At 56.9% G+C, this 15,285-nt stretch overlaps 1 protein-coding gene across 7 annotated transcripts in view; it reads right to left on the reverse strand.

Moving 5' to 3' along the window:
* ZFYVE28 (zinc finger FYVE-type containing 28) overlaps positions 1 to 15,285 on the reverse strand; it is an 87,591-nt gene that overhangs the window by 34,926 nt on the left and 37,380 nt on the right. For all 7 annotated transcript variants that reach the window (XM_047798872.1, XM_047798871.1, XM_047798873.1 and 4 more), the window contains exon 2: positions 8,743 to 8,883. In XM_047798872.1, coding sequence (XP_047654828.1) covers positions 8,743 to 8,883 — 141 coding nt within the window. The remainder of the gene's footprint in view (positions 1 to 8,742; positions 8,884 to 15,285) is intronic.

Consider the following 15,285-nt stretch of genomic DNA (forward strand, 5'->3'; position numbering starts at 1 on the left):
CTGCACACAGCTTAGGACAGAGGTGGGGCAATGGACTTGCTCAGTGGACAGGCACACAAAGTGGGTCGTCACTGCCCACCTGCCATGCTGCTCTGATTAACCTTAGAAGCCTGTGCCACGCTGGGCGTGATCACGCCACCGTCAGACCAGATCTGCGGCCACACACGGACGTTACCCAGAGACCATGCGTAAGACCACCAGTCTCGAGCCCCTTTTAGTGCATCTACAACCACACGCCGTTCTCTTCTTTGAACTGTCCCGGTCTTTACACATCTCGCATTCTTTCAGGGGAGTTACAAGACTGTTGAAAGCTTAGCTTGTTTCTTTACTATTAAAGACAAGATCACTGCACATCCATCCCGGGGACACCGGAAGCTGGGGCAGAGGAGGAGCAGCGAGCGTCCTTGGCGCAGAGACTGCTCGTGGCTCCTTTCCTTCCGGCTCTTTCCCCCCGAGGCTGCTTCCAGTCAGAGCTGGGGTCATCCGCGTACACGGTTTTGTCCTCTGCTGCTCTCACTTACTCTTGGGACTCGTCGCCCTCTCCATAAAGCCAGCTCGGCTCCCGCACAGGGCCCATCCTTTCACTTTGCTCTTCCTCTTCTGCTAGACACTCACCATATTTCTAATTCACTGTCAATAAAGCCGTCACCGTGGTGGCCGTGACGCTCTGAATTTTGGGTCAGCCCCTCCGAATCCGTTCATTCCCAGAAGTGGCATTACAAAGTCAAGAGTGGAAACTGCATTTAGAGGCTCTGTTTACCTTCTGCCAAACTGCTTTCCAGAAAGGTCACACTCATCGACCCTCTCGCGCTCAGCAGCTTTGTATCTCAGTTTCCCTCCCTTCGGTCTTCTGAGGCTCAAGTCTCATTTTTCACTGGCAGTAGATGTGAAACGTCACTGTGGGCAGGAAGCCTGGCTTTCTAATGCAAACAGTCGATGCGCTAAACTCTGAAGGAAGCTCTGCACCATGAGGAGAATGTTGAGCCTCTACTGCACAAAAAATTAAAATAAAACCCAACAGCAAGTGGTCCTACCACGAGTTTTTTTTGTTTTTTTTTTTTTTTTGGCCATGCGGAATTCCCTAGGCACAGCAGTGACCTGAACTGCAGCAGTGAAAACGCCGGCTCCTTAATCCACTGAGCCACAGGGGAAATCCCTGAGGTTTTTTGTTTGTTTGTTTGTTTGTTTTTTCATTTTTCCTGAGTTCTTTTTAAAGGCGTTCTGGGTAGGTAGGTCATTTCTCATGATTTAACAAACTAATGAACAAATAATGGCAAAAACGACAGTGAATGCTCAGGTAATGTCCACTGTTATTAAGAGCCAGGGACCTGAGCCCAGGGAGGGGCAGGGCCCGCCCCAAGTTGTGTGGCCTCTTAGTGGCAGGGTGGGAGCTGCCTGAGGACAAGGGCAGGGGCTTTTTTAGTCACTAAAGGGTCCACAGTGCTGAACACACAGGGTCCCTCAGTCAGCATTTACTGGGACGTCCGATCCCAGCCAAGAGGGAGTTACAGGAATGAAATTTACCCCAGAAACAATGACAACAATGGAAACCACGGGTCTCAAGACCCTGGGCGCCAGGCAACAAGTGACCCCAGAGAGAAGAGGAACAAATGAGATGGGGCTGTGACTGCCCAGCTCCCTGCCTGGAGGGAATGTTCAGGTCATGGCACAGACAGAGGGTACCTGGGTGGGACCCAGCAAACCCCAAGTTGGAGAGACAGAGCAGAGGGTCCCAGGAAGCGAAGGCGGCCGGGATCCAGAGGACAGAGTAGCGGAGAAGGCTGAGCTGCCCAGGGAGACAGCCTGTGGGGAGGCCCCCACGTGTTCGGCAGGGCACAGGGCCCTCGTGATTTGCAGGGTGCTGGGGAGATCCCCCAAAGTGTCTTGCCTCAGTAGTGGACTGTTCTTAGCCCTGGACTAAACCCAGCTGTGATCCCACCTAACATTGTTTTTTAAAAGGATCCAAAAGGATCAAACCGTTTCTAAGTAACCAACCTGTATCACAAAACAAAGTTCAAAAGGGGATTTCTCACTGCGTGGGTTAAGCTTGGTTGCTGCGGAGGCGCAGGTTCAATCCCGGCCCAGCACAGTGGGTTAAAGGATCCAGCATTGTTGCAGCCGTGGCGCAGGTCACGGCTGTGGCTCAGATTCGATCCCTGGCTGGGGAACTTCCATATGCTGTGGGTGCAGTGAAAACAAAACAAAACAAAATTTCTCTCTCTCTCTCTCTTTTTTTTTTTTGTCTTTGTCTTTTTAGGGCCGCACCTGCGGCATGTGGAGGTTCCCAGGCTAGGGGCCGAATTGGAGCTGTTGCTGCCAGCCTACGCCAGAGCCACAGCAACATGGGATCTGAGCCGTGTCTGCGACCTACACCACAGCTCACAGCAATGCTGGATCCTTAATCCACTGATCGAGGCCAGGGATTGAACCCGCAACCTCATGGTTCCCAGTTGGATTCGTTTCTACCGAGCCGAAACAACACCTCTAAAAGGCTTACAGGAAAACAAAAATATTCCGTTCCCAGCAAGGTAAAATTCTCAAAGGCAAGCATCCAGTGAGAAATTACCAGGGCTTGCAAAGAATTGAGAAAATATGGCTCAGGAGGAAAAGAAAAAGCCACCCATCAAGATCACCCCAGACCCGACAGAGATGACGGGAGACGGAGTCAGGGGACATCAAGGCAGTTGTCCTAACTGACTCCTGTGTTCAGAAAGTTAGCTAGAGCCAACGAACAAGTAAAATGGTCTCAGACTGATCCATAAACAGAAAGTACAATGTCGGAGGTGGAAAGACAACACACTGGGTGGGATTAGTACAGAAGAGACACAGCAGAAGAACAGAACAATAAACCTGAAGACGTAGCAATTGAAACGTTCCAAATTTACCCAAGAGAATGGTACTTATGCCAGAAGAGACCACCATGAGCCGAAGGACAACCCCAGGAGGGGTTTCGTTTTTTGTCTTTTTAGGGCCAAACCCATGGCATACTGAGGTTCCGAGGCGAGGGGTCGAACTGGAGCTACAGCTGCCGGCCTACACCACAGCTCACGGCAATGCCAGATCCTTAACTCACTGAATGAGGCCGGGGATTGAACCTGCATCCTCATGGATACCAGTCAGATTCGTTTCTGCTGAGCCATGATGGGAACTCCCTCAGGATGTTAAATATACATTTAACTCAAGACCCAAAAGGAGGAGTAATGAGACCGAAAAAACATATATTTGCAGGAATAACAGCTAATATTTTTCCCAAATTTAAGGACAACTATAAACTCATAGGTCCAAGAAGTTCAATGAACCCTCGCACAGAAAACTCTAGCAAACCACAGCACAATGAAGTTGATAACAACTAGTAAGAAGAGAAAATCTTACTAGCAGCAAGAAAAAAAAATGTACGAAGAACAAAGGCAACATTAGATTTCTCACCGGAAACAGCCAAGTAAGAAGAACGGCAGGAGCTCTCCGAAAGGCTGAGGGAAAATGATGAACAACCTACAATCCCAAACCCAGCAAAATACCTTTCAAAATTGAAGGTAAAATAAGAATTCATGCCCAGCGGACCTGCACCGCAAGAAATGCTTGATGACGCCCGCGGGAAATCGAGATCCTCACGCAGGGACGGAGGGGCCGGAAAGGGTGGCTGTGCAGGGAAACGCAGGCTTCGTGAGTGCTTTCACCCTTCCGTTAGGAAATTCGACTGTTGAAGCAAAAACACTGACAGCATCCTGCGAGTCTAAACCCCCCTGAAAGGAAAACGGACAGCAGTGATGCTGACACAGGACGTCCGTGCCACTGGCCGTGGGGAAGGCGCGAGACAGGAGCCTCTTCCTGCTGGGTCAGCTGTGGTCACTGCTGCTGCCCTTGTGTGCGTGGGTGGGGTGGGTGGACAACCAGACGAGCAGTTAACTAAAAACCCGAACCATGTGAAAACCTCCATAGACACCGAGAGCGCCCCGGGAAAAACCAGCATCCACCTGTTCCCGAGCAAACGCTCAGCGTGCTCTGCATGGAGGGCCACGTCCAGAGTCCGAGAGCATCTACGAGCCCCGGCGACAGCTGGCATCACGCTGGATGACGAAAAACTGAATGCGTTTCCCAAAACTGATCTCTAGATTTAGTGCAGCCCCGATCGGAATCTCGGCAGCCTTCTCTGTAGACAGCTACGAGCTGTTTCTGAATTTCATATGCAAATGCAGACAACTTGGAACAGCCACGACCACGTTGAAATAGAACGGCGTTGGAGATCTGACGCCATCTGATGTTAAGACTTATTACGAAGCTACAGGAATCAAGACACTGTGACGCGGGCTTTAAGACAGATCAACAGGCCTTCCCGTCGTGGCACAGCGGTAACGAACCCGACTAGGATCCATGGGGACACAAGTGTGATCCCTGGCCTCGCTCCGTGGGTTAAGGATCCAGTGTTGCCGTGAGCTGCCGTGTAGGTGGCAGACTCAGCTTGGATCCCGCATTGCTGTGGCCGTGGCGTAGCCTGGCAGCTGCAGCTCCAATTCAACCCCTAGCCTGGGAACGTCCATATGCTGTGAGTGCGGCTGTAAAAAAAAGAAAGAAAGAAAAGAAAAAGGACAGATCAACAGAATAGACTTGAGAGCCCAGAAATAGAACCAAACAGATATGGACAACTAATACTCAGTAAATATGCAGAAGCATTTTAGCACAAAAAGGACAGTCTTTCCCGTGAGAAAGGATTGTCTTTCAACAAATGATGCTGGAACAATTGAAAACTCATTTGCAGAAATACACGCTGTGTTGGTCGAAAGCTCACATCATGTGTTAAAGTCGAGTCAATATGGATCACAGACCTACACATAAAACATAAAACTACAAAGCTTCTGAAAGAAAACAGAAAATCTGATGGCCTTGGTGAGGCCAAGGTTCCCTGGGTGACAGCGAAAGCATGATTTAGATAGGAAAAAATAGAGAAATGGAGCTTCATCAAAATGTGAAGCGTATGCCCTTCAAAAAACTGCTAGGAGCATGAAAAGATAAGCCACAGGTTGGCAGAAAGTATTTCTCACTGGAAAAAAGTATTTACAAGTCACCATCAGATAAGGGGTTGGCATCCAGGCCATGTCGGAACCCTCCAAAGTCGATAAGCAAACAACTCGCCCACCGCCGGGAGCCCACGCGCAGGGCGAGCCCTGCCGCGGGAGCACCCCTGCCTCCCGCCAGCCGGGCAGCTCTCCTGGACAGACGCCCCGGGGCCACAGGTCTTGGGCCATCACAGCCAGGCGTGTGGCCACGGCAGACAGGAGCCTGGGGACCCTTCTCTCCAAGCGCCCACCTCTGCCAGGAGGGATACCAGGATCTTCCCGCGCGGGGGTCCTGGGGTGTCCCTCAGCCGCTGTGGCCACATTCACAGGGGCACCTTAACTGTCACGCCACAGACCCACAGCAAGGAGCCGCCTGCGTCGCCAAGACCCGTCGAGCAGCCGCGCCGGGCAGAGTCCATGGCACACGCTGCCACTCGGCTCTCTTCACGGAACCATCGCCGCCTCGGCGCCCTCGTGGTGACAGGTTAGGGCACAGCTGAAGAAACAGGCCAGTGGCACAATCCCCCGGGAGCAAGGCCAAGCCCGCCCGCATTGTGACTCCAAACCCAACCGCCTCGCGCCCTGGGGCTGCAGGGACAAAGGCCCCGGTGGAGGCTCAACTGCAGGCCTTCATCTCCTCGTGGCCCTGGAGGCTGCGTGTCCTCGGCTTCCCGAGGGCGCCTTCTCCCCGTGGCCTCTCAGCTCGTCCCTCTGTGCATGTCTGTGTCCTAGAGCCCCCTCTTGTGAGGCCCCCATCGGACTGGATCGAGGTCCGCCCATGACCTCCTTTCACCTTGACCGCCCGTGAAAGCCCCTCTCCAAAGGCAGTCACATCCGGATGCTCCGTGAGTTAGGGCCTCAGCCCCTGAACTGGGGGGGGGGGGGGACGACACGAGCCCAGAGCGACAGCCCAGGATGCGTTTCGATCGGCCACGCCATCGGAGGGTTTCTTAAGGCCGTTATTGTCTTCTGAAGCAAAAGAGAAAATGCAAACTCTTGCAGTGCCGTCAGAAACCACCTGCGCGGTGTACGCTCGGGCCCTCGGTTTTCCGAAAGCAAGTTTGGTTTATACAGATGTGCACGGCTGAGACGCCTTCTAACAGGGATCAGAGCCGGCGCAGGGCGGGGGAACCACAGCGCGCCTGGGTGCTGCTCAGCACCCCGCGCGGCGCCACCGGGAAGCCTGCCCAGGCTTCTCCTTTCAAGTCCGGCCCCGTGTGTCTCACAGTGTGGACCACAGGGTCTGCAGTTTACTGGGCATCGACCCTGCGCCTGGTCAGGTTGGAGGCTTAGCTAAAAGACCCCCTTCAAGGCAGAAGGTTCAAAACAGCAGACCCCGCATGGCACTGACCTGCCTGGCTGCCCCCAGCCAGAAGGAGCAATCCGGGCAGCAGCGAGCCCCACGTGTGGCCCCTCCAGGGGCTCCTGCAGAGCAGAGCCGGGCCCAGCTGGTGCTGCCAAGTGCGCCCCACACAGGAGTCCCCTGCTCAGCCAAGGCTCAACCTGGTCTAACCGGACCTGGGAGGCCTGAGGTGCCCCAGACAGGGGGCCGAGCCACTGCTCACAGCCAAGGAAGTCCAGAGCTGGATGCTTGGCAGGGGCAGCAGGGGCATCTGGGAACTGACTCACAGATGCAGGGAATGTCGGGAGGTGGGGGGCCAGCTAAATCTGGAGTCGGGCGACCTCCCCAGGCGACAGTGCTCTAAAGTCAAGGCCATCAGGTGGTTGGGGAGCGAGGGTGCAGCCAGCCACCCCCGTCAAAGCTGCACGGTTTATCTGCGGATCCCCAGGCTTTGCACACTGTGATGGCCTGCACGTCACCCCAGCACACAGGCCTTTGCCCAGCCCCTCCCTGACGGCAGCGACCTGCCAAACGCCCACCTCCCCAAGTCTGCCTGGTTCCCGGGACGTCATCCACCCTCCGCGCTGGGGCAGCTCTGCAGGTGAGTGCTGCCCAACGAGTGAGCGAGTCTGCAAGTGAATGGACGGGTGAGCCGGTGAGTGAATGGCAGCCTCATGAAGGTCAAAGAGAATGTGAAACAGCGAGGACAGTAAGAAACGAGACGCCCGATTCCAGAGACGCCGGAACTGAAAACCACCGCCCAACGCCAACAGCTGCGCTCTGCAGACATTCACCGCGGTTGGAGCCCCAGGAGCCGTCCAGTTAAACCAGTGTCACAGTGACAAGCCCATCGAGTTCCAGACACACTCCGAGGCTCGCTCTGGCGGCCCCTCTCCCCTTCTCCCGGGAGGGCCGCTGTGTCCAGAGCCAGGACGGGCGCGCCTCAGCCACGACGTCCAGCCATGCGGGGGGGGGGGGCAGGACGGAGTCCGCACCGCTGCTGCCCTCCTCTGCCAGGGTCCCCAGCACCCTCGCCCACGGGGCAGCTCCCTGCACCTCAGCTGTTGTGCTGACACCCTTCCCGGGAGGCCATGTGCCCGGCAGAGGGGTCCCCGGGGCCGCCCCCAATAAGCCCTGGCTCCGAGTCTCTGACGGGCTTCTCGGGGACAGCACACCATGCATGTTGCCACAAGGTGTTGCTGGGGGACTGGGCGCAGCCCGTGTCACTCCCGGGACGGGGTTCTGGAAGCTGGTTTCCCTGGACCTCGCCCCTCGGCCCCGTCCCTTCGCTGGTTCCGCTTTGCAGCCTCTCGCTGCCGTGGATCGCAGCCCTGAGGACGAGTGTGTGTGTCCAGCCCTGCGTGTCCTCCTGCTGGACACCTGCGGTGGCCCCGGGGCCACGGACACGAGGGTCTTTAGAGAAGAGTGAGAAACGAAAGGTGCTTGTGTTGCTGTGAGTGAGGGACTCAAGCTGATTTTTACGGCGCATCTCTTGACCTCTTTCGAGCTGTTTCATCCGCCTCAGACCCAGAGCGGCGCTCCCTCTGTGATTAACGCGGCCCTGGCTTTCACGCGACCCGGTCAGCCCATGTCACATGCAATCACAGTGGCCACTGAGCAGCCTGAGCAGGCCTGGGAGCAAACACGGTGCCTGCGGGGAGCTCTCCGCTGCTGAGGGAGGAGTGAGGCCGGGCGTCAGAGGCCTCCCAGGTGCCAGGGCTGAGGGCGCCACGACTAGCTGGTCAGAGACCCTCCTGGCCCCTCAGGTCCCAGGTCCTCCGAGAGACGGGCTGGGGGAGGTGTGGTCCTCCTGCTCCGTCAAGGACTCTGTGAGAACCCAGCTCCCCTGAAGCTTAAAACACAGGAGGACTTCTGCCGGCCCGACTCTGCCGGCTCTGCCACCCGGGACCCACGCCCCAGCCCCCAGCCCCCAGGGGGCAGAGGCTCCAGCCAGAGCTGTGGACTGGACACATGGAGACGATTCTGGAACCTGGTGACAACCCTGATTGTCACTTGACCAAGATGGCTTCATCCACATGCTCTCACGCTGGTGATGCCTCCTAGGCGTTTGGTGAACCAGGTGGAATTTCCAGCAGCGGGAAGTTGGGGTGCCCGAGCGAGGGTCCCGCCACCCTGCCAGCTGTGCCCGGCCCCCAGGCCCCTCCCCCTCCCCCACTGGTTCCTGGTCCAAGGGTGGCCTGTGAACGTGCCATCTCACCCACCCCTGTCCCCATGCTGTCCTGATCAGGATGCCCTCCTCCGCCCGTCTCCAGCACCCAGCCGGCCCTCCCGACAGGTGCCCGAAGCAGGTGACCGCACTCCATCCCCACCGGGCCCGCCGCTCACCTGGCAGGAGCGGAACTGGCTGACGAGCAGCGTGCAGCGCTGGGGGTCCTTCCGCCCGTCCAGACTGTCCAGCTCGGCGGCCACCTGGCTCAGCTCCTCGTCGGCATGGTAGAACTGAGCCAGCAGCTGCGGGTCCGACCTCTGCGGGGAGAGGGGGCAGGTGACCACGCGGCATTGCCTTGTCCCCTGCAGCCCCCAAGGTGCCCGGGGCTGCGGGGCCCAGAAGCCGGCATCTCCGTGGGGAGGCCAGGCGCAGAGCACCCCCCCGCCCCGCGACCACCACAGACAAGGGGCTGGGGCGTGGGGCCACGGGACAGTGGAATCAGCTCTTAGGAGCTTTGTTCATAAAACTGAACACGTGCTAAAGCCAGCGGCTGAGGGAAGGCCGCCCCTGCTCCACTCAGCCCTCGGCCCGTCTCCGCGACGCCAGGAGATGCCGCTGCTTTGCGGCAGGAAACGCTTTGCTCAGAGGCTCGCCTCTCACTAAATGGCCGGGGGTTCTGATTCTGGCTCTTCAGGCACAGCCACCACACTCAGAGCCAAGTCCCAGCTCCCTGCGTCTCCCTGGGCCTGCAGGCCACCCTGACTGCCCTGCTCCTCCCCACCCCAGCCCCTCCGGCCACACAGGAGGCTCACGCCCGCCCTGGGGGCCTTTGCTCCGTGCTTCCTCTGGCCAAGCTGCCAATGGCTTGTCCCCTGGGATGTGAGTTTCCAGGATTAGGACAAGCCCACAGGGAAGGCGACAAAGCCCTTACCGCATCTTTACAAAAGGCACTCTTCATGCTCCGACAGAGAAAGACAACAGAGGAGACACCACATGAACCCTTGGTTCCCTCTTCCTTCTGCCTAAGAATCCTGCACGGCTGTGTTTACAGCCTGCACGGCTGGTCACGAGGTGGCTGATGGTCGTCATTTCTCAGCTCGTGCTCAGTGGAGCCTTGCTCTGCCCCCTGCCCCCTGCCCCCCCTCCCCCCACCGTGGCCTGTTCTACGGAGGTCCTTCCTCCGCTCAGGGTCTTAGTCACCAAGTTCCCCGACATTTAACGGGAAAGCAGCGGGGATTCACCCTCCCACCCACCCATCCACCCATCCATCCAGCAAAGGCGCCTGACACCCATTCCGCCAAGGACGCAGGGCCCCGGGCCACGGTGGGAAGAGCACAGGCCCAGACCCCCTGCCTGCCAGCACCTGGCATCCCCTACACTCCCCGGTCCCTTCGGTGATGAGCCAGGAACCAGGCTGGGATCCGGGGCCTGGCAGTACCCCTTTGCCCCTGCTGTGCTGACTGGAAGGAGAGGGAGGGTGGTGGGGAAGGGACCCCAGGGCAGCCGTGCCCTGCTCTGCAGGCGCAGAGACCCAGGGCTCTGAGCACACATGCACACACATGCACACACATGCACACTTGGCAGCTGTCGGTCAGCCTCTCCCTCCATTGGTCCCGGCTTCCCAGCCCTCATCCAGAGGAAGGCCTGGAGCGGCTGCCCCAGTGCCTTGTTATATCACATCCGGGGCCTGCCCTTTGGGGGTGGGGGGCTGCAGCAAAGGGCGGGGGAGTCGACCCAGTCACCCAGCCCTCGAGAGTATTTCTGATCCCAAATCCCCCAGTTCCCCTCCAGCAGAGGGCATGGGACAGGGATGGAGGCAGGGTCATAGCAGGTGCAGTCACACGGCAGGTGCCTGGAGCCCTCCTGGTGGAAACAGAGCTAAGGGTGTGACACAGGGCCTTCCAGGCATTGCTCTTGCAGCCCAGCTGACAGGCCAGGGGCTGGGCCTGGGCACTGGCTAGGATGCCTCCAGGACGCTGAGTCTCTTCCAGGAGACAGTGGGCACCACGCCAGGGGTGGGGCCAGAGCTGTGCAGAGAACAGCTCAGGCTCAGGCTCTGCCCCGGCACCACCAGCCCCACCCTGCACTCAGGGACCTCAGATCCAAGCATTCTCACCAAGTGCCCAGCTGCACTCGGCTCCCTCTGCTGCCAGCTGTGCCCCGACAGGAGGCGGCCACTGAGCCAGCCTTCCGGAAGGCCAACCCTGGCCCTCTTTCGCTCTCGTTGGTCCCAGAGTCTCCCTTGTGGGACCCGGGAGGGGGACTGAGACTGAGGGGGCTTCGTGCCTCTCAGCTTACTCACACGCACACTCACACACACTCATGCACTCGCATGCTTTCCTCTGTTTGGAGAGGCTGACAAACCACCACCACCTGTGCCCACGTGGGAGTGGGAGCCATGAATGCAGGTGTGCCTGTGAGGACATGTGTAAGTGCACTTGTGTGAGTATGTGCACAAATATGGGGACACGGCACCTACTAGTGTGTGTGCACGCGTGCTTGTGCGTACACGTGCATGTGAGCACTTCGTCAGGGTGCTCTGTATGCATTGTACACATACATGTGCGTGCACGTGCGTGGCACAACCACACGTGTGAGTGTACTGGAAGTACGGCACACCTGTGTGTGTGCACATGTGTGTGTGCGTGTGTGAAAGACTGTGAGTGCACACGTGTACAATCTGGGGAGGGGGGTGGGGAGGTGGGGGGGCTGACACTCCAAACGGCACCTTTACCCGCTGTCCCCGCCACCCCACGTCCCTCCACTGTGGCCCGTTTGGACCCACTTCCCATCCTGGAGCCTCCTCTTAGCTTCAGGGTGGAAGCTGGGGGGAGGGAGAGACACCCGTGCCCTCCGACTCCCCCCAGTCATGGTTCAATGTCATGCCTTCAGGTCCTGGCAGACCACACGTGGGGAGAAGGCAAAAGGGAGTGGGGGGCCTGTGGGGAACTGGCGAGGGCAGGCCTGCCCAGGCAGAGGCAGGGCATGAAAACAGCAGCACCAGCACAGGGTGCACCCCAGCCCCCCGGAGCCTCCATGGCCTCCATAGCCATGAGCACAAACACCCCAAACTCCGCTTGGGCTCTCCCTGGGGGTGCAGGGCAGGGCGGTGGCCACCTGGGGATCGTAAGAGACAGACCTGGGTTCACCTTGCCCTGCTGCTGGATACCAAAGACCTTATGACAAGGAGCTCCCGTCGTGGCTCAGCAGTAATGAACCTGACTAGTAGCCGTGAGGATGAGGGTTCGATCCCTGGCCTTGCTCAGTGGGTTAAGGATCCTGAGTTGCTGTGGCTGTGGTGTGGGCTGGCAGCTGCAGCTCCAATGCAATCCCCTGTCTGGGAACTCCCAGATGCCGTGGGTGCAGCCCTAAGAAACAAAACAAAACAAAACAAAAGACTTTTCGGCCAGACCTACAAAGTGTTGACCATTAGCCAGCAGAGAGCTGTACACACGCACGGGCACACGCAAACACACGCAGCAGAGATTAGAGAATCCAGAAAGTAATTAAAAGCCTAGCGGTTGTCTTGTTGCAGCACAAAAGGCCTGTGTGATTTGACAACTGAGTTACAGTCCGAGGCATCTTCCCAGCCCCTCAGGCCTGGGGTTTCCAACAAAGGATCCAAAGTTCTTACTGTGTCCGCCACACCCACGCGAGACCCCAGCCGCTGCGGAGACAACACCGCCAGGCAGGGGTCCCAGGCCCTGAATTAACGCCACTTACAACATCCAATCTGTGCTGATTAACAGAACCCAAAAGGAACTGTCGGTGCTACATCTGCACTTCTACGTGTGCAGAAGACAGCCCACTCATCTCTTGGACCCGGTGCCGTCCAGCAGGGCACGTTAGCCCTCAGGGCAGCCACGAGGCGGACCGACGACCGGGGGACAATGAGCATCGGGGTCAGGACGAACCGTCTCTCTCTCTCCTTTAGCTGATCAGCCAGCCTCAGTCAACGACATTTTTATTTTATTTTATTTTATTTTATTTTATTTTATTGGCCACACCCGCAGCACACGGACGTTCCAAGGCCAGGGATCGAATCAGAGCCACAGTTGCGACCAACTCGGGATCCTTAACCCACTGTGCCGGGCCCAGGGCTCAAACCCGCGCCTCCACAGGGCCCCAAGCCACTGTCGTTGGGTCCTTAACCTGCTGTGCCACAGAGGGAACGCCTCAACAACCTTTTCAGGTTAAATTTTATCTGCACCACATCTCAATCCATTCACCTGTCGACGGGCGTTGAGGTGGCTTCCGTGTCCTGGCTGCTGGGAACACAGGGCTACAGGCATCTCTTTGAATGAAAGTTTTGTCCAGACACACGCGCAGGTGTGGGACTGCTGCATCACACAGTGGTCGACGTCCAGTTGTCTGAGGAACCTCCGCGCCGTTTCCCACAGTGGTTGCACTAAACTGCATTCCCACCAAGAGCGTCGGAGGCTCCCTTTTCTCCACGCCCCCTCCGGCATGTGTCATTACTAATGGCCATTCTGATGGGTGTGAGGTGGTACCTCACTGCAGTTTTGATTTGCATTTCTCTAATAATTACTGATGCGGAGTAGTTTCTCATGTGCCTGCTGGCCATCCCCACATCTCCTTCGGAGACATTCTCTTTGGGTCTTCTGCCCATTTTTCAGTTGGGTTGTTTGGTTTTTTGCTGTTGAGTTGTATGAGTTGCTTGGGGGTTTTGGAGATTAAGTCCTTGTCAGTTGCATTGTTTGAAACTAATTTTTCCCATTCCCTAGGCTGTATTTTTGTCTTTTTTACGGTTTCCTTTGCTGTGCAAAAGCTTGTCAGTTTGATTAGGCCCGCTGGTTTATTTTCGTTTTTATTTCTGTTGCCTTGGAAGACTGACCTAAGGAAACACTTGTACCGTTGATGGGAGAGAACGTTTTGCCCGTGTTCTCTCCTGGGAGTTTGAGGGTCTTGTCTTATGTTGAAGTCTTTAAGCCACGCTGAGTTTATTTTTGTGCATGGTGTGAGGGTGTGTTCTAGTTTCATTGATTTCCACGCAGCTGTCCAGTTTTCCCAGCACCACTCGCTCAAGTAAATTAAATTTTAAATTAGACTTTTAAATGTCCCCAAGTAAAATGTCCACAAAAAAGAGAATCAAATGATATAAATAGGAGACGTACTCACCCTATTTTGAAATAAAAACTGTAGGAGAGGGAGCTCCTGTTGTGGCTCAGTGGAAACGAATCTGAGCAGTATCCATGAGCCTGTGGATTTCATCTCTGGCCTCGCTCAGTGGGTTAAGGACCCAGCGTTGCTGGGAGCTGTGGTGCAGGTTGTAGGTGTGGCTTGGATCCCGCATTGTTGTGACTGTGGTGTAGGCCAGCAGCTGTGGCTCTGATTTGACCCCTAGCCTGGGAACTTCCGTGTGCTGCACCTGCAGCCCTAAAAAAAATATAGAAGAATAAAACAGAACCCAGCAGGATTTTTTTTGGCACATGATGTCAATATTTTTCTCAAAAATAAATTCCTACCGGTGACAGTTTTCACTGTTATGAGACAAAAATAAAATTCATGAAGACAGCGTTTAGCTTAGGAGGTTAGATGACTCGTGACAAGCAACCCCGCAGAAGGCAGGAGAGAACACACAAGAACAAAGCAGTACCGCCTAAGTCCGAAGTGGAAAACTTCACTAATTCAGAACGAATTCTGTAACTCTGATGACATGCTGCATTTCTTCAAACACCCGCTCCGTGACGGAGGATGGGGGTTCAGGGTGCAGATGTGGATGGGGACGTGGGAGGCAGGATGCAGGAGGAAGACGTGCGCTCAGGTCCTGGCCTCGGGGGCCCATCTGAGGCGGGCTGTGAAGATGCTGGAGTGTCCCCAGCCCTTGGGAGGCTGGCCAGCTGGGCAGGGCAGGATAGAGCAGGAACCACAAGCATCCCCAGCCCTGCGCAGAGCTCGTGCCTGACTGAGGACCTCGGAGCCTGCCGCGAGGTGGCCCTAGACTGACCCAAGTCAAGAGACTGAAGCTCATAAAGAAAATCCATGTCCCAGGTCACTTCAGTGGACACACTGGCGCCAGCAGTCACTCAGTTCTCACCCTAAGGACACTCAGGGTCCACATGGGAAAGGGGAGGAGGTGAGAGAGGCGAGGGGGCAGCCTCTTCACGCCTCTCACTTCCCGCTACAGCCGGAGGAACGGCAAAGGATGCCTGTCACACCAGGGCAGCAGCACGATCTCAGCCAAGCTCCAGCAAAGGGAGATGGCAGGAGGCAGATGGCAGGACAGGTGGGCAGGACAGATGGTGGCCAGGCAGCATGGCCAGATCAGAAAGGCCCAGCACCCTCACCCTTACCCCCAGGGTAAGCCCAGCAATGGACTGCAGCCCCGGGGGTGTGCGAGGAGTCCTGCCCTCCTCCTACCCACTGCCCTGACCCAGCAGCTGTCCCAGGACACAAACTGTGCTCCGAATGCCGGTTCCGAAGACATACCACCCCACACAACCCCCGCCACCCTAACACTCAGCAGAGGAGAGACTCCCAGGCCCCCAGCCAGGTGGGCTTCAGCTGGACAGAGTGCAGGGAGCTCAGGGGTGAGGGCTGGGCGCCCAAGGGGCCAGCCCAGGCCTCTCTTGGACCAGCTTTCCAACAAAGCCTCAGACTCCCCACCGTGACCCCCCAACCCGAGCACTGCAGAGAAACCAGAGACAAGCCTCAGGTCATGCCCTGAATTTGGCCGTCCTCCAGCTGTGCCTCCTGAG

The sequence above is a fragment of the Phacochoerus africanus genome, chromosome 10 (assembly GCF_016906955.1).
Source record: "Phacochoerus africanus isolate WHEZ1 chromosome 10, ROS_Pafr_v1, whole genome shotgun sequence".
NCBI lineage: Eukaryota > Metazoa > Chordata > Mammalia > Artiodactyla > Suidae > Phacochoerus > Phacochoerus africanus.